This window comes from Lissotriton vulgaris, chromosome 9 (assembly GCF_964263255.1).
Source record: "Lissotriton vulgaris chromosome 9, aLisVul1.2, whole genome shotgun sequence".
NCBI lineage: Eukaryota > Metazoa > Chordata > Amphibia > Caudata > Salamandridae > Lissotriton > Lissotriton vulgaris.
In genome coordinates this window covers 1,188,938,571-1,188,957,026 of record NC_141697.1, presented here as the reverse complement: position 1 = coordinate 1,188,957,026, position 18,456 = coordinate 1,188,938,571, and the positions used below count along the sequence as shown (strand labels likewise).

Below are 18,456 nucleotides of genomic sequence, written 5' to 3'. Positions count from 1 at the left end.
ACCCATAATTGCAAAGAGGAATGGCAAATACAAGGGAGCTGAGCGGGTGTTAAAAATACCTTGAATAGCCGCATTGAAAGTCTTGTGGGGGTAGAGTAAAGTCTAATTTTGGATAGTGTGCAATTAGAAGAGAGTGTAAGAAAGAATGTGTTGAGGAACTGCTCTACACAAAACAAAGGTTTTTCTCTTTCAAACTTGTACTAGCAAAGTGACGAGAAACAACATTTTAAAGTTGTTATCAGAATTTTGAAGCACAAGTAGAAAGAACTGCCTTTGTGACCTCATTTATCTAATGCAGGAAAACATATTTCATTATCTTCTGAATTGAAAAGATATTAAATATGATTTTTCTTCAAAAAGAGAGGTATTGAAAACCTGATGTGATACTGTGTAGACACACACGTTCTGTCAACTTTCCTTGTTTTCATCTTCCTTTCTTCCACTTTTCTTGACCAAATCCAACATGCTCCCGCCCAGATCTCGTGAAGCACTGATGCGCTTACCAGAGGGGAGGGCGATGCCGAGTCGACAGGGAATGAGGTAGCTATGAACAGTATAATCGTCTGTGGGAATTCTCCTTCTGAGGAAATCTATCTGTGTTTAGAGAAGGAATATTCAAATGAAATAAAGCAGTGCTTACAGCGATTAAGAGCATTCCCATACTTTGTAAAGTAAATACATTTTATTCTAGTTCACTATTTTACTTCCATCTTTTCAAACAATATACATCTACATCTATACGAACATCTACATAAATACATTTATATTCATATGTGTATAGATAGACTATAAAAAATTGGTTACAATGATTATTATGTATTATAATAAGTTGTAGTTTATGCAATTTGTGTCATTTGAATTTATTATTTAATGGTTAAATAAGGCACATTAAATGATTGTTTATAAGACAATGTGTACAAAAGTAGATTAGTTGTTTGACTGCGGAATAAAATATAATTAATTTGGGTTTTTGTATTCCAAACATACTCAGTAAAAGGTGTGTACAGCAATGAGATGTATTGATAGCTATTGTGATTGGACTTATAGACTAAGAAACTGTGCTAATGTGTAAGAACTTTGCTGTGTTTTATTTGTTCTGGGGACTGGAAGGCTGTTGGAGCAAAATGGTCAAACTGAATGGCAATGAGCGAAGTCAGACTAAAGAAAATGCCTTACTATTAAATAGGGAAACCAGAGGTAAATTCGAAATTTTAGCTACAAGGCACAATTTAAAATAATTGTGTGAGTTGTTGTACAGGATAATTGTCCATTTTTGGTTGATGGGAAAAACATCTAACCATTTGAAATAGACCAAAATAGAGATACAGATATTGATTACAGAGATACTCTTCAGACTTGGTAACTGTGTTTCAGTCCATAATCACATTGGAGCGATGTTAGTGAATTGCCTATAAATCTGGCCTCACTTGACGAATCTACACAAAACTTTCCAAAACATGATTTGTCTACCTTTTTTGAACCTTGTAAAGTTTTATGCAGAATTGCTAAAAGGGAGTAGTTATATAGAATTCCCAAAAGTTACTTTTGTCATTCGAATTCTCCTATGGATACAGCTGGCAAAACAATAGTTTATATATGGCTATTGGGTTGGCTGACTGTTCATGTACCAAAATTTGGATCTGAGCAGGCATTCTGTGTCGCTGCGAGGACCTAAGGATTGTTACTTTGGCAGCCATCTTGCATTTTCAAACCTGGTCTCCCTTTTCGTGAACTCCCTTGTGTAAAAAATAAATGTATTTACGTAAGGCGGCCCCACTCCTCTCACATGGATGTCCACAACCCACACCACTCAGTTGTTGCTATACATTTCAAAATATTTTATGAACTTGTAGACCTCATAACACTGCACTGTCCATATTCGATAAAAATTGATTGCAGCATATTTCTGAACATTTCTTTCATTATGATGTGTTTGTTATATTCTAAGCACACTTTTGGCCTTATGTCTCTCACCACACCGCTCCTCCACCAAAAATTTTAAAAAAATTAAAGCTTGCTGTGATTGGTGCCGATGTCCTGGGGTTTTTTCACATCCTTTAATGGACATCAGCTGTTTAAATCCTTGCATGACGAGCTGGAAATGCACTCTTTGCAGTGGTTTCCCGCTCTTTTTTGCTGCAACTAGGGGACGGTGTTAAGGGCACTGATATTGTGTACACACGGTGGCACAGTGTGAGTTGGCAGAAATGAATTTCATTATTACTTATATTCTCTAGGTGTCTGAGATTCCGTGGCATTACCGTGCAAGCTTAGTCTGATACATCTGACCAGGCGCTCACTTCTGGCCATCCCAGAATAGTGCCTAGATCAGTGGTTATAACCTTTTGACTTCTGTGGACCACCACTTATTTATTACTAGAATCAATGGCCTCCCACTGATCACTATTGGAATCCAGGGACCCCAGCTGAGTCATTACTGGCAGCTTGGGACCCCGGCTCATACAATTTCAATGACTTGAACTGCAAAGCAATGCACAAAAATACAGACATAAGCATTTATCAAATATACAAATGAATAAATAATTTATATTATTCACAATTATGAAAAAATTCCAATTTTAATGGGAAGATTTCTGCTTTTCTAAATTCAACTGAGGCCACCCATCGTCCATATTATATTTTTTTATGCACTTGCATTGCTTCCACAAATCAACCTGAGGATAGCAGCTTCATTTTTAGGATCCCATTTAAAATTCCTACACATTCACAGAATGTTTAAAAAAAAATGTAATGTTTGCTTCTTTATTTATGGACACTTAATTAATTTGTCAATATTACTTAATTCTCTAAGCAGTCGTGGACCACCTGAGTAGGCGTTGTGAAGCTACAGGGGTAACTGGACCACAGTCAGGCCCGGACTGGCCGTTGCGGGCACCGGGCAATCCCCCGGTGCGCCGCAAGGGTGGGGGCCGGTTTTGGGCCCTGGGGACCGTTTTTGTTACAGGGCCGTTTTTGCAGCATTGTGGCAAGATCGGCCCTGTAACAAAATTGGCCGAAAACCGGCCCGCCAAAGAGCTCGGTCGCAACCCAGGGGGCCGGCAGAGCACTTTGCCAGGGCCGGTTTTGTTTCGCAGTCCGGCCCTGACCACAGGTAAAGAACCGCTGGTCTAGACAATATGAGTTTATTTCTAGGCATGGTTCATGCACACTACACCTCCGTTCAGCAATGGTATCTGTAACATGTAATAGGCAGTGGCTCCACCCTGATACTTTAGCCGTGAAAAATCAAAGCATCCCCTTTCAAAACCATGGAAGCGCCACACACGGATAAATGTGAAGTGCTGATAAATGTATTAATCTTCATGAATTAAAGCTGCATTCTACCTCGGCTGTTCCTTGACAGGCTGTGTTTACCAGCTCATTACACCGGGCTCTTGTTATTAGACATAAAGCAAGAGAGTGGTAAGCCAAAAAGGAATTTCCCGAGCACCTCCCTTTTAGCATTCCCTTTCCACGGGGAAGGTGTGAACCTTGTGGTGAAGAGAATGTCCCTGAGATAGCTTAGTGTGTATTAGGGTGTGAGGATTAGTCCTGCACTGGTGCAAGCGTGCTGGTGGTCATCCCACACTAAGAACCTTCCTGAAAAACTCATATGGAAATCACTAATGGGTATTCTCAGATCAATCTGCTCTTGCTCTCCGCCCGGGTACATCTAAAGCAGAAGTCTAACACTAACCAATGCCCCTAGCTATATACCTTTCCTTCTGACTGCTCATACCAGCTATCAGACCTCCCACTCTCACAGACCGCATCTGTTACTAGAGGTCTGCAGCTTATGAACTCTGGGTCCAAGAAGCGGGCCCTGAACCAGAGGGTATCTTCCCAAAGACCACCAGTCACACTGGTTTCAAACTAAGTTCTCTGATGTGGAGTGCACAAGAAATCTGGGGATCCAATTGGTCAATGATCTTTCTTTTAGATCTCAGCTGTCTCAGCTTCCTGTTTTTCTGTTTGCTTAGAAAGATCCTGGACTTCCTGCCTTCTTCCAGTCTGAAAACTGTTATTCAAGCTGTGATTAATTCTAGACTTGATTAGAGCAATTGAGTTTACTTGGGCCTTTCCAAATACTCCATCCGGTGGCTCCAGATTGTCCAGAATGTGGTCCTCGTCCAAAGTTGAATTTACCGAGTCATTGCTCTATGTCCTAGCAAGATTTGCATTGGCTTCCGATTCATAAATGCGTGCTGCTCAATGCTATGGTCTTAACATAGAGAGCACTAATAAAAGAAGGCCCTACCTATCTACAAGATATGCCCGTATTCTCCAGGAAGAGCTATAAGGTCTACTGGGGCTAGGCAGATAACCATTCCTAGAGCTTATCATGTCAGAATTGGGCGATTTTCCACCTTCCAGACCGAAAAATGCTGGAACACGCTCCCTACTGGTCTGCGCCTAGCTCCTTCTGTCCTTATCTTGTTTAGGACTTCTATCCGTGGCATGCAGGACCTTTTGGCCTACAGAAAGGCCATCAAAACTCATCTCTTTCAATAATTGCTTCCATTCCTCTGCGCCTCTAACTCTCTGCAATTGGTCTTCTCGCAGCGCCGGGACGCCCCTTGGCTGGGGCAGCCGCGCGCTATACAAATCACTATAACATATAACATAGGAAATTGAAAACTTGGCTTTTCAGTCAGGACCGGCTCTCTTCGATGATTCGATTGTGCATTGTATCCAGTACCGGGACACCCTAGTTAGGGCAGCATCATAAATTACATATTAATTCATTCAATTATTCACATTGCCACCTTCTACACCACAGCCGAACCCTCCTCTCTGTCACCATCGGCCTGCTCAACATAGTATGGCACTGGAGCCGGATCGCCAAACACTAGATGGCACATCTAGCATAGACTTAGCAGGCACTACTTGCACCTTCCAGCAGATTGGAGCAGATAAAATGCATTAAAAGCATTCCCTTCTCAATTTCTGCTTAATATCACAATATTTAGCAAAAAATAAATAAACAGTGTAAACTAAGAAGGGGGTCGAAGCGTGGTCCCAAAGCAGCTGCTTGGCTATTGGGCCAACGTTTTTGTACGGTTTTTGTGTCATTTACTGCAGTGTGGTTACCTGCTTTACTTTAACCATTGTATTAATTGAAATCAAAGTTTCAATGAGTATGCGTGTATTTGACTAGTAATGACCTATAGGAACAGGGGGAGGGGGACAGACATGAGGAATGACAAATTCATTTAAAAAATACACAGCATCAGATCAAAATAGATCTGAAGCAGTAATGAGATTTAGTACTCTCACTGTTTCATCAATGGCACTTACTTTTTTTACCACTAAACACTTCACATTTACATTTTATAGAACATTTTCCCCGTTAGGCTCCATATGACTTGTTTAAAATTAGGTCTGTAATGGAGCATTAGATGGGGGTGACTAGATGCAGGGTCCTTCAATTACCCATGTACGAAGCCCATGACTGCCCACACAATCATGTCAAAAATAGGTGGCCCTCCCTCACTTTGACCTGGGGGTGGTGCAGAGTAAATTTGTTGTACACATAGATGACATGATATGGACAATATGGTTTATTCACTAAACATTCTTGCAATTGTTTTGATCTTACTTTGATCCAATCAGGATATTGTAGGAATCTGCTCAAATAAGTTGTGATAGATAAGTTTGAACAAATTTGGACAATTTGAATCCGGGCAAGATTCCCCGGGTCACGAGAGTCAGAGTGGGAGGCGGCTCCTTCCGCACGACGGTCCCAGCTCTTTGGAATGCGTTTCCACTCCATGAACCACATGCTGTTTAGAAAATCATTGAAGACCCGGCTTTTCTCTATGTAGGCTCTCCACTCCCCCTCCGCCCCCCCCCCCATATGGTCTGTGCCATTTTACAGTTATTTTGAACACTGGACTAGCGCTGCTTTTGAGGCCCTGCTGCTGGGGCAGCTGTGCGCTTTACAAAATCCCATAACATAACATTACATGTTGAAATACCAATAAAGTTTTTATAAACATATTAGACCTTTTAACCCCGCACAAGCCATTGACTCAGTCATGGGTGTTGGTGGTGTATTTAGTGAGTTGGTTTTTCACACTCCATACGATATCTGCTTCTCTGGCTGGTTGCAGCCTGTGTTTTCAATGCATGTGCTGAGGGGGTTTTGAAAGAACCAAATTCCTACATATTATCCATGATGTCCACCACATTGGGATTATCAGCAGCAGCGCAGAACTCTTCTCCTGTATTAATGATAGCATCACATGGCTGGCAGAGCAGACATGTCATTTGATGTGCATCCAGAAAATCCAAGGTCAGTCACTGGGTATTGATTCCTACCAAAATAACATCTCAGTGAAATGTTGTGGTGACACACATACAGAACTTTGACCAAGGGTAAGATGACTATCTTCATTTGGTCTATTTGTCAGAACTGGTCTTTCTTTGAGGCTACTTCCAGACTAGGAAAGAACTGTAGTGGCATGTTAAAAAGCGTCATCATCATGTTGTGCTCGTCACAGCAGTGTTTGGCTTCTAACGCTTGTTTGTAGGTACTTATGGGATGCTGTTTTCTGTTGCTGCACCCTTGTAAATAGTGCATATTCATGTCATTATGGAACTGACCCTCATGCCCCACTGCCTGAGTTGCCAGCACATGTATCAGCATCATGGTTTCCTAGTTCCATTTAATGGTGTACAATATTTAAGCCTGACCATACACGTTCTTGGGAGCCCACAGTTTCCAACAAGCCCTGATATCATCAAAGTATGGGTTGCCCTACCATATTGGGCCACCTCTATGTCTGACACCATAAGATTTTCTAAGCAATCACATCTCAATAGAACATGTGCACTTTCTCACATGCTGCATTGATTTGGGATAAAGGTGTTGGTCACCCACATTATATTTGGTTTGGCCCCGTGGGTTGCAGACTGGAGAATATGGACAGGTACACCATAGCCGCTCTCTAGTACCACACTAGAAGAAAAGCCCATAATGGAAAAAATAATCATTTATGCCAAGGACTCATCAGAACTGTGCTGAGCCCCCCTTTGTCTATGAATCCAAGGATAGCACACGCGGAAAAAATAGAGTAGCATATGCTATGGCTTTTACTATGTGCTTATGCAGAACAAAATAATATGTACCGATTTGGTAGCAAAGATCACAAATACATTGGCAATTCTGAACATTAAGAAATTATACAAAATGAAACAATCAGCATTATATTGGTTTGTATACCGACTGACGTAACCGTTTTTAGGAAAATGCTTAAAACCTGGCTTTTTTATAACTAATTCTTGGTGGTCTCCCACTTCTAGGGGTGGCAGAGGGTCTGTTAGAGTCTTTTCCGCACCAGGACACTCTTTCTGAGTAGTTGCACGCTCTATACATACTCTTTAATTCATTCATATACATTCCATACATAAACCAGCCTTATTTACTAGCAGCTATAAATCTGCCAGAATGAAAAAGGAGATACAGAAGCTGCATACCTGAACCAAGGCTGAATGTAGCTTGAGTTTACAGGTCCCAGGAATCGTGCCATACTGTGTCTGGTGGAATACCGTATGCCCTTGGTGATGTTGTACACTGAATACTTCAGTTTCCTCTGCCCATTATACAATGCAGGATAGTTACAATTAGGTCAGACTTTCCACGCAAATTTTGTTTTGCTAATAACTTAGGTGCAATTTGACAATTCTTCTCAAAACTTTCCCAAAAAAAGTTCATCCACCTCAGCTCATTCCCGAAATGTTTCAGGGTGACCAGTCAAGTGAGGGCCAAGAAAAGGGGACAGTCCCAAACATGTTTTTCTCATGCAATTTTTTATATGAATTTTAGACAGCAATACACAAAAAACAGCTGAACAAAATTACACCAGATTTAACCAGAAGCTAGATTTGTAGAAACTAGATTTTTACTCTGAAAGCATGTTTTTTACGTTGTGGGGTAATCGGTTCAGCGTTTTTTGAGAAAATAAGGATCAAAATGTAGTGATATCTGGACATTTGATCCTGCAAGACTTCTACGTCCCGCACAATTGCAGATTAAAAAAATGGGGCGATCTCATTGTTCAAGAGGACATATTTTTCGCGTCAGCCACTTTCATACCACGGGACTAAGCAACCGGATTGGCTGGCAAAAACCTGAAAAGAAATGTTGTGGCCCCCATTACAGGACTCAGGACCGATCTCCATGTCATGTACATATAGTATAAATTACATATAAGGGTGCAGGGTATGAATAGCCTGTCCCCCTGGCACTTGTGTAGTCCACCTCAAAAATAAATGTATATTTTCGTGCCACTAGTCCTGTAGTATCCTCACAGGACGGAGCGAGAGATCCTGCAAAACTCCTGTGGGACCCAGCAAGGCCCTTGTGAGGTCTGGCGAGACCCAGCGTGGTCCTCCGGTAGGGTCCTGTGGGAGTACCAAGGGACCACACAAAAAAATATTTTTTAAGAAACAGAAAATGTGGGGTAGGTGTCAGTGGAGGGCCTGGCCGCCAACAAGGAGTTGTCCGATGGGGGTGTTTGGGCGCAGGCCCAGGCCATAGGTTCTGGGTTAAACCCTCTACTACACATGGTCAAAAGGTTAGGTGGTTGGGAACCAATTATCAAAAAACCGAAGGAATTCACTGAAAAGGAAGGTTAAAGTGACATTATAGTTAGGTATGGTAGTAAGCTCTTACCTTAAACAATCCCATGGTTCACTGAAAAAACAAAACTTTAAGTGACGTTATAGAAAGGTGAAGATGTCAGTCCTAACTTAGTTTTAAATCCGAAAAAACACAGTCATAGTTTTCTAAGCTAGCTATAGCTTGCACCCCTGCCATGCACTGCTTAAGACCTCACAGATTACGTCGTTCATGACATGTGGAGCCTAGTGAAAAAGTCATTTTAATGTATTTCTAAGTTTTGATTTTTTATACGTGGATTGTAATGATCTGATTATTCAAACAATAAATATAATAATAGTGACATATTCAATTACCTCATACATGACATCTCAAATGACATCATCCAACCTACTATGGTTCAAATTACTCTATAAACCAGTACAGCTTTTTAGATACCAAAGTAAGCAATACGTGGTTCAGAATCATGCAAAGGCAAAGCTTAATTTACCATTCAGACAAACAGGCCCCCCTTAGGTGAACTAAGCTCCCTTTAACGCACAGCCTCTGTCAATCAACCACACATGAGTTTTTAAGCCCCTGCTGCACACTGTCTTTTCATTGTGAAAAACTCTTCTTAGGGAACCCACTCCCTCTAGACATCCAAGCCCCATTGGTTGGGCAAGTCCCTACCATGCAACCCTAAATACACATACATATGAATTCAGACTGGGGCATGGCAGACAAGCACCATTAGTCAACCCACAGACTTTTATTGGGACAGTTTTGTGCTGCCACAACAGACCGCAAAATGGCCTTTTTGTATAAACTAAATGTGCAGATGGAAAGCTAGAATCTTTACAACTTTGCACACGCCTAGTTACGTAGATCACACAAACTCATAAAACAATTACCGAGGCCCTAATTTGGTGAGACTGCTTTGGGAAAAGCAGGTGGGGTGTTAAGAGGTGTAATCAGCAGCAAAAGGGAAGGATTTTATTGATTGACATTTGAGTTAGTGTTAAGGTGGAAAGACTGGTAGCACTCTCAGTGTTGCAAATGTAGAGCCAGTTGTATGTCACATTCATCGTTTTATTTCTCCTTTTTTACAAAAGATTTGACTTTTTTATAATTATTTCCCATTTTTATTTATCATACATTGCTTGTGTCATCATTATTTTTACCCAATTGGTGTCAATACATTTTATGTTTTCTGGACTTTATGCCATGTCTAACAAATCAGGAAAAGACTTGAATGCTCAAAATGTGCAAGTAGAGGGTGGGTGGAGTCGAAGACTGTTCAGAGGTGGTCGTGACTCTAGTAATTTGGCACTAGTGCTAGATGGTTGTATAACAGAACAACGCGGGCTATTACCACGCGTGCCATTACAACGCTGTTTTTACAACGCAAGTCGTTACAACGACTTGCGCTGTAAGCGCTGGATAGTGGAATAGTTTAATTTTCTATTCCAACTCCAGCCCACGTTACAGTAGGGAAGGTGTTGGATAGAAAATTAAACTATTCCCTATCCAACAGCGCCCTCCAGCGCAAGTCGTTGTAACGACTTGTGTTGTAAAAGCAGCGTAGTAATGGCACGCGTAGTAATGCCCGCGTTGTAAAGGCTGCTCACCGTGCTAGATGGTTCACTAGGGCAGCTTCTTACCGTCACCTTAGAGAAACACCAGCGCGTTATCGCCTGCACCTACATTATTTTTCTATTTCTTGTACTACTCTTGAAGTGAGGAGGACGATTTATCAGTAAGGGATTAGGGGTAAGGATTGAGGGTTAACGAGTGAGGGATATGACTAAAGAGTGAGGGGTGAGGATAGGGAGTAAGGACATCGGCTAAAGAGTGAGGGATGAGAAGTGAGGAATGGAGAATATAGGAATGAGGACCAGGAGTGGAATGTGATGGATCAGGAAGGAGAGGCAAGGAGTGAGGTATATGTAGTGACAGATGCGGGCAAGGAGAGAGGAATGAGGGATGGCAACTAGGAATGGATGCGGAGTGATGGATGAGTCATGAGGAAAGAGGACTGAGGTTTGGTTTGATCAACGTGGGGTGATGAGTGTTGGAAGGGGCGTGAGGCACAAGGAATTTGGGAGGACGAGTGAGCATGGGGAGTGAGGAATGATGCACTAGAAGTGAAATGTGAGGGATCAGGATTGAGGGATTAGGAGTGAAAGGTAAGTAGTGAGGGATGAGGGTGAGGAAAAAGGACTGAGGGATGAGACCTATGAACAAATGATGAGTGATGGATGAACAGTGAGATATGAAAGTATCAATCAATCAATCAGGGATTTGTAGAGCGCACTACTCAGCCTTGTTGTATGACATTACAACACGGGCTTTTACCCCGCGTGCCATTACACCGCTGTTTTTACAACGCAAGTCTTTACAACAACTTGCGCTGTAAGCGCTTGATAGTGGAAAAGTTTAATTTTCTATTCTAACTCCAGCCCACGTTACAGTAGGGAAGGTGTTGGAATAGAAAATAAAACTATTCCTTTTCCAACAGCGCCCTCCAGCGCAAGTCATTGAAACGACTTGCGTTGTAAAAGCAGCGTCGTAATGGCAGCGCGTGGTAATGCCCGCGTTGTGATGGCTGCTCACCCTCAGCCGTGAATGCCTCAAGGCACTAGGGGGGGATGGGGGGTATGCAGATCCGTTTCATCCAAAGAGCCAGGTCTTGAGGGTCTTCTTGAAAGTGTTCAGGGAGGGGGCACATCTAATGTCTGATGGTAGCTCATTCCAGTATGAGGGGGGGAAAGTTAAGGTTTAGTATGAATGATGATGGGTGAAAAGTGATGGAGGACGAGGGAGAGGCAAGCAATGTGGTATGTGGAGTGAGAATGATGAGGGAAGGATAATGAGTGATGGGAGAGAAGAGAGGCAAGCAGAGTAATGAGTGAGGAATGAAAAGGTGGAGTATAAAGTGTGAAAAGGAGATCGATGAAGAGTCAAACATCAGGTAAGAGGAGTGACGAATGGGAGAGGGGGAGGAGCAATAAACGTTGAAGAGTGAGAAATGAGGATAGAAGAGTGAGGGGCGAGGAATAAAGAGTGAGGGGTGAGGAATGAGGGATGATTAGTGGGGACTATGAGTTGAAGAGTAGATAATGAGAATTAAGAAGTGAGGGGTGATGATATTCTTAAACTGAGTGCTGTAGATCATAACAAAATGGCCCTTAGCTGAATACACAGAGTATTTTTGCTGCCTCACAATCGTATTCTGAATGATTTAGCACGAAAGGTGTGTCGTTACATTCTTCAGTAACCGCAGTACGCAACATTGACCACTGGAGGGCGTCCATTGACAAGAATTAGATTGAATGGAGCTGTGAAGGAGCGTTTGAGGCCAGGGATGGAAAGCGAAATAGAGAGGTTTTATGTGCTGCAGGTAAAACAAAGGATGCGATGGAGAGCTTTGGAATGGTTGCCGTGGCAATGCTACAGCTTAGCCTATTTGTACATTTTCTGAACAAAAAACAAAACCCACAAAAACCATATGCGAGTGTGGTAAATGCTGTATACTTGGATTGATTTTTCAAAGACTCATCATTTGCTGGTGTTATCTGTTACTGCGCCCACTGGATAGGCAGGGTCTTGTGAAATATATGCATGCAGTGTTGTGCGCAAAAGCAGCCTCATGGCAGCGAAGCTCATGCTAAATTTGCAAATTTCGACAATGGAATTATAAGCCATACTACAGCCGATCAACACAACCTCTCTGCAACTGAGGTATAAGGGAAATGACAATGTATAGGAACTGTAGCAAATAAGCATGATTATTGTGAACTCTGCCGCTAGCTTTATGACTCATCGCACTTCGCTGCTGTCAGAACCTTCAGAACTCTGAACTCACCCACCTTCGGCTAGTGGCACATGCCCTGAGCGGTTTCACATCTACATCCACATTGCTCACTTATGCTACCAATTGTGGTCAGGTACATTTGTAAACAAATAAGTGCTGGGGTCTCATCAGGAGGCAGCTTACACCAGCCAATTTCTCCTGTTCGCGCCGCCTAAAACACAACCAACTACTAACCATGAAAGGGGGGAGAGAGTGTGGCGTAATGGTCAGGGAGCTGGGATCCAGGTTCGAGCCTCGGCTCCAAATCCTGTGATTCTGGGCAAATCACGTAATCTCGCCATGCCTACCATAAATGAATGTGTCCTTAACTGGTGCTCATCAAAAGTGCCGAGGTTGATGATTAAGTGACAATGCTGAGCACTGGAAACCACTGGCTCAAATTAAGCACTGGTTTTATAGCTAAGAGAGAAATGTAGCACGATGGAAGTCTATGCATCAAAGCAATTTACCTTGAAGAATAGAACCTTGCACTAGCGTTGATGTATATTTAGTCCTTCAAATGAGCTCGGAGTTAAGTAACCCAGCAATAGAATCTTTAGCAAAGATTGCATTAAACATTAGGCTTCAAGGAGCGCATCTACCATTGGTGCAGCAGGTGCAGTGGCACGAGGGCCCATTGACCACTGATAATTTCTGTCTTTTGCTATCCCAACTACAGCCAGCAGCCAAAGGAGCCATGTGCCTTGCTTGCATCAGGGTCCCCTGGCTAAGCTACTACTCCAAATAATCTGAGAAATGTAAAATAATGTAATTTGGGATTATTATACCTGGGCTTCCCTGCCGTGAGTGATGGCATAGAAGAGATCACATCCTGCAGGGTTGAAATGTATACCGGTACCCTGGTTTGGGTACCACTGCCACGAACAGTCAATAATAGGCAAGCAGTCTATGGACAGTAACTAATGGGTAGGTAACCAGTGTGCAGAAACCTATAGGTAAGCGTACCACAATTTTTAGACTCTATTAATCTTTTTACATTTCTGTCGGTTAGCATGTGATGTGTGCACATAGTTTCCATGGTAACTAATGCTAGGATACAGTGAATATTAGCACAAACATTTGCAACAGGTTGTCAGAAACAGGGGCGGTGCTACATTTTAGCCGCTTCGGTTACCCTTCTCCCAGAGCCACCACAAATGGCCAAATCAGGACACCAGATTGCAATAAATGGCCTCAAAAAGACCCTGTTGCTATGTAAAAGCAAGCATCCAGACAACACAACAGAGTTTCTTATCCTGCGCTCTGAAAGTCTCTTCATCAGGACTGGCTAGAATTGCACTCTCCCCCCAGTCTCTCAACCTGCCCTTTTCAAAACCTTTTCACTATACAATAGTTAAAAGTAGTAGCGCTGGCTGTGCTTGTTTAGTCCATCAGCACCTCAAAAAAGTAAGTAATAAACAAAAGTAAGGGAGAGGTTAGAAATATGCAAAGGATTGGCAAAAACATTTTTTTCTGAAAAGGCCAAAATTCCTACTCCTCCCATTCACCTTACACTGCTTCCAAGTCTTCCGCTATCAAAAATAAAGCTTTTATATGTCTCCACTAGTTAACTTTCATTCTGATCTCTCTGCCTGGCCCCTTCCAGACAGACCACCTTAAACTATCCTCTCACCTCTAGCAAGAAGCCTTTGATGCAGACAACTTTAGCCAAGACAGGTGTCATTTCCGTTTCCGGACAAGGCCTGAATCGGCCTCTTGGAACACAAACTTCAGCCAGGAAGGTATGTAGATTGAGTTTGCTGGACCTCACATCTATGGCACACCTGGTTTGTCACAGAACTCCGGCCTTGGAGGCCTGTTGGAACTTTTCTGGGGCACATCAAGCTTCCCTCTATTACTTCAAGGCTGGTTGCAGGGTCTTGGGGTAGCATCACTGATGCTGGGAGCCTTGCTTCACCCTGCCCATTCTTAGCATTGCAAAGATATCACCTGTAATCTGTGGGCCTGATTCACAGAACAAACTTAAGACAAAATCCTAAACTTACTACCATTTTGGTATTCACAGAAGGCACTTACTCATTTCGGTATTCACAGAAGCAGGGCCGGCTCTAGGCTCATGGTGGCCCTGTGCAGGGAGCGTAGGTGGGGGCCCTGGAAGAGGCGGTCCGGACGGGGCGGAGCTCAGGAAGGTGTTTTCATAATACGTCCAGAAAAGTCTGGACGTATTACTGTCCTGTAATGCCGTTTACTTCTATTTAATGACGAACATTGGTAACAGGGGAATTATCACTACATCCTACACATTTGGTATTAGTGAGAATAATCATTACTCCCATAAAACCTCTCTGAACGTGGCTATGGAAATAAAAAGCGGAGCCTGAATTCATCGCCATCTTTGTCACTACGTCACGTGAGCCTTTCTGAAATTAACCCTAGGGGTCTTAAAAAACATAAATACCATACCACACACATTGAGCAGAATCGAGCCGTTTACTGCAGCAGACTTTTGTCTTCCCGTGGCGCATAATTCCGTTGGCCATGATTATGAGGTACCGGTGGGGCCGTATAGATGTGGTGGGTGAAAGGGCCCAGAGGGTGGAGTGCCTGTCCAATGCCCAGTCCCAGAGGTTCTATGATATACCCTTGCCCAGACAAAAAAGGTCAGCATCTGGTTTAACACAAATGCCTGCTCTGCACACCAGGTACCAGCTCTTGTTAAAAACACTATTCCCCTAGTACCCAGAATCATCCTCCCTTTTGTTGGTGGTATCACTGCATGGAATATACCAGCATCCAAATGTAACCCTGCCCTGGGTCTATCTCGACTGAATGACTGCACTACAATCTGTGCCCCATCATGGCCTATGAAGGAAAAGATGGCGTTCTCAGGATGCAGAGCCAGGCTGCTGGACTGTGTGGACTTACAGAAATAAACCCCTATCTGCCTGCTCTGAATCAACTGTGCTAGCATCCAGTGCCTGAGGTGAGAACATTCTTATTACACAACCACACAAGCTGAAAATCTGTGTTTAACATAGCGTGCCAGTGCCACACGCCTGGTATTTTGCAGCTTCTATCATTGCATCCAGATATATAATAAAACAAGTAGCACCATTACAACCACAAGAACTAAAGTCAGGGCTATCGGGTTTGCCAATGGTTGTTAGGTGTGAAAGATAAATAAGCAGCAACCATGGCTTCGTTGTATATAACACTGATAATGATTCAGTTCTGAAATGATGAGACTGTGAAAGTACTATAGCGAGTCTCTTATAGGGACCCGCTCCAACACCTGTTTTTTTAGAACTGCCGGTGCTGAGCACCGGCAGGACCTGGCCCACTTAAAGCCCTGGCCACATCTCTTCTAAACCAGAACATAATAAACCTCAGACCAAGGGCGACTCCTTCTAAAGAGCGTCCGTCAAACTGGTAAGTCGACCACTATGGACAGGTCAGATAGACTCAGGTAGGTGGAAGTGGGTCAGCCAGGCACAGACCAACACATACAAAAAGTCAGCTGCTGTTGTGTTTTACTACCGAGAATTAAGCTACAGACAAGCTGACAGCAGATGCATGTCAAATACAGAGCTGCTAAAACCGGGGAGGTCAGCTAGACTTGACACCACAGAATGGTCACGTAGACCAAGGGAAGCCAATTACAATTTTCTGTCAGGAGGAACACACCATTTATGTGCATATTAACACATGGGAGATGTTTGCAAGGGCTCTGCTGGCACCAGGAATATGTCAGCTACGCTCAAGCTGGCATGTCTAGATTTCAGCTAAAGTCAAGCTGTCAAGAGAGGATAGCTTGGTCAGGCAGGGCCAGGATCGCAGAAAGCACATATAACCTATGGCTATGCTAAAAGCAGAGACATCAGCTCTTGTCAGGCTGCTTCCAGGAATTTAATCCACCCTAGGAGGAGATTGTGCCTCCATGGTTAGGTAGCAACAAAAAAAGACACATGATTGTGGCACAGTAAACTTGTAAACTTGGGGATTTGTAGAGCGCAGTTGTTGCCCGTGGGCGTCCAAGCGCTAGGGAAATCGCAAACCTACAGTGCACATGGAGGGGAGAGAAGATAGCGGGGTTTAGCAAACAGATGTGAAGAGATGGGTCTTCAGTTGTTTGCGGAATAAGTTAAGGTTCTGGGTGGCTCTAAGATGAAGTGGTAGGGCATTCCAGGCCTTCGCTGCGTTGTACATGAAGGTTCTCCCGCCTGTTCTAGATCTCTTTATTCTTGGGACGACTGCCAAGAGGGTCTGGCTAGAGCGGAGATTCCGCTTCGGAATATACTGACAGATCAGGTTACGGGTGATGATAGGACCCCTGTTCCAGAAGGCTTGGTGGGCTATACATAGCGCCTTGAACAGAACCCTCTGTCGGACCGGTAACCAGTGGAGGCTTATTAAACTGGTCCTAACTGAGTGTCTGTGAGGGATTTTAAGTAGGAGACGAGCAGCGCTGTTCTGGACAGTTTGCAGCCTACGAAGGGTATATTCAGGTGCACCCAGGTAAAGTGCATTGTTAAAATCGAGCCGGGAGTGGATGAGTCCTTGGATGGCTGCCTGTTTGGCTTCCAGGGGGAGGATGGGGAAGATTTTATTTAGTACCCTCAAAATGGCAAAACATGTAGCTGAAAGTTTAGTGGCTTGGGTATTGAAGGAGAGTGAGCTGTCCAGCCATACCCCAAGGCTTTTGATTGCGTTTTTTGGGGTTGGCGGCGGCCCTAGGCTGGGGGGCCAAAGGGAGGGGGAGAGTGCCGATTCTGATGGTCCTAGGAGCATCAGCTCGGTTTTGTCTCCGTTCAGTTTCAGGGCTGATGCCGTCATCCAGCTCCTCACTTCCTCTAGGCATTCTCTGAGCCCACCTGGCGCTGTTCGGGATGACTCTTGCGCCAGTGAGACCACTAGCTGTGTGTCGTCCGCATATGAGATGATTTTAACTCCAAAAGGGCGGACAACACTGGCCAGTGGCCTCATATATAGGTTGAACAAGGCCGGGCTCAGAGAGGAGCCCTGAGGAACTCCACAATTGAGGGGTCTACTGGAGGAAGCTGAGTCGCCGTCAAAAACCCTGAAAGACCTGTTCCTCAGAAAGGATTCAAACCAGGCCCAGGCTCCATCCATGATCCCCACACTAGACAGGCGGCTTAGTAAGGTGTCATGACACACTGTGTCGAAAGCCGCGCTTAGATCAAGGAGGATCACTGCCACTGATCCTCCCTGATCCAAGATTTTTCTCGCCTCCTCTACGACCATGAGGAGGGCGGTCTCTGTCCCGTGCTTGGGTCTGAAACCCGTCTGAGTGAGATCCAGTATATGGTGGTCCTCAAGATAGGACACCAGCTGTTGGTTCACATATTTCTCCAAAACCTTGCTCACCCAAGGGAGAAGAGAAATAGGGCGATAGTTCGCCAGATCAGACGGGTCCAGATTGGGTTTTTTGATCAGAGACCTGACCATGGCCTGTTTCCACTCGGGTGGGACAGTGCCAGAGGAGATGGAGGAGTTTAATACCTCTCTGATGACGGGCAGGGTAGTGTGGGATGCTGCCATTAAGATGTCAGGAGGGGCAGGGTCGGACGGGGAGCCTGATTTAACACTGAGGGCCAATGATTCTAAAGTGGAGAGGTCTAGCGGGGGGAAGTGAGTTAACTTGTGAGGGGTAAGGGGAGGCGGCGGGCTGGAGAGGTAGTTAGATTGAGTGGGCGGGTCGGTGTTTGAAGGAGAAAAAGCTGAATAGATTTTGTTTATTTTCTGGTAGAAGAAATCGGCGATGTCATCACACTGGGTGACCGATTTCTCGACATGTACTGCAGGGGCTGGGTTAGTTAGCTTTTTAATGATTTGAAAGATCTCTTTCGGCTTAGATCTAGCATTCAGGATCTTTTCGGCGAAGAACGTTGATTGTGCTGTTTTTATTTGGGATTTGTACTCGTTTAAGGTTTCACGGTACCGAGTTTTGTTATCCACTGATTTGTCTAAGCGCCAGCGTCTTTCCGCTCTTCTACAGAGACGCTTTTTTTCTCTGAGG

At 43.9% G+C, this 18,456-nt stretch overlaps 1 protein-coding gene across 1 annotated transcript in view; it reads left to right on the top strand.

Annotated features, from left to right (window-relative positions):
- FGD5 (FYVE, RhoGEF and PH domain containing 5) overlaps nucleotides 1–18,456 on the top strand; it is a 473,217-nt gene that overhangs the window by 446,669 nt on the left and 8,092 nt on the right. Inside the window, exon 21 of the mRNA XM_086939254.1 lies at nucleotides 478–540. Within this exon, the coding sequence (XP_086795380.1) occupies nucleotides 478–540 (63 nt within the window). The remainder of the gene's footprint in view (nucleotides 1–477; nucleotides 541–18,456) is intronic.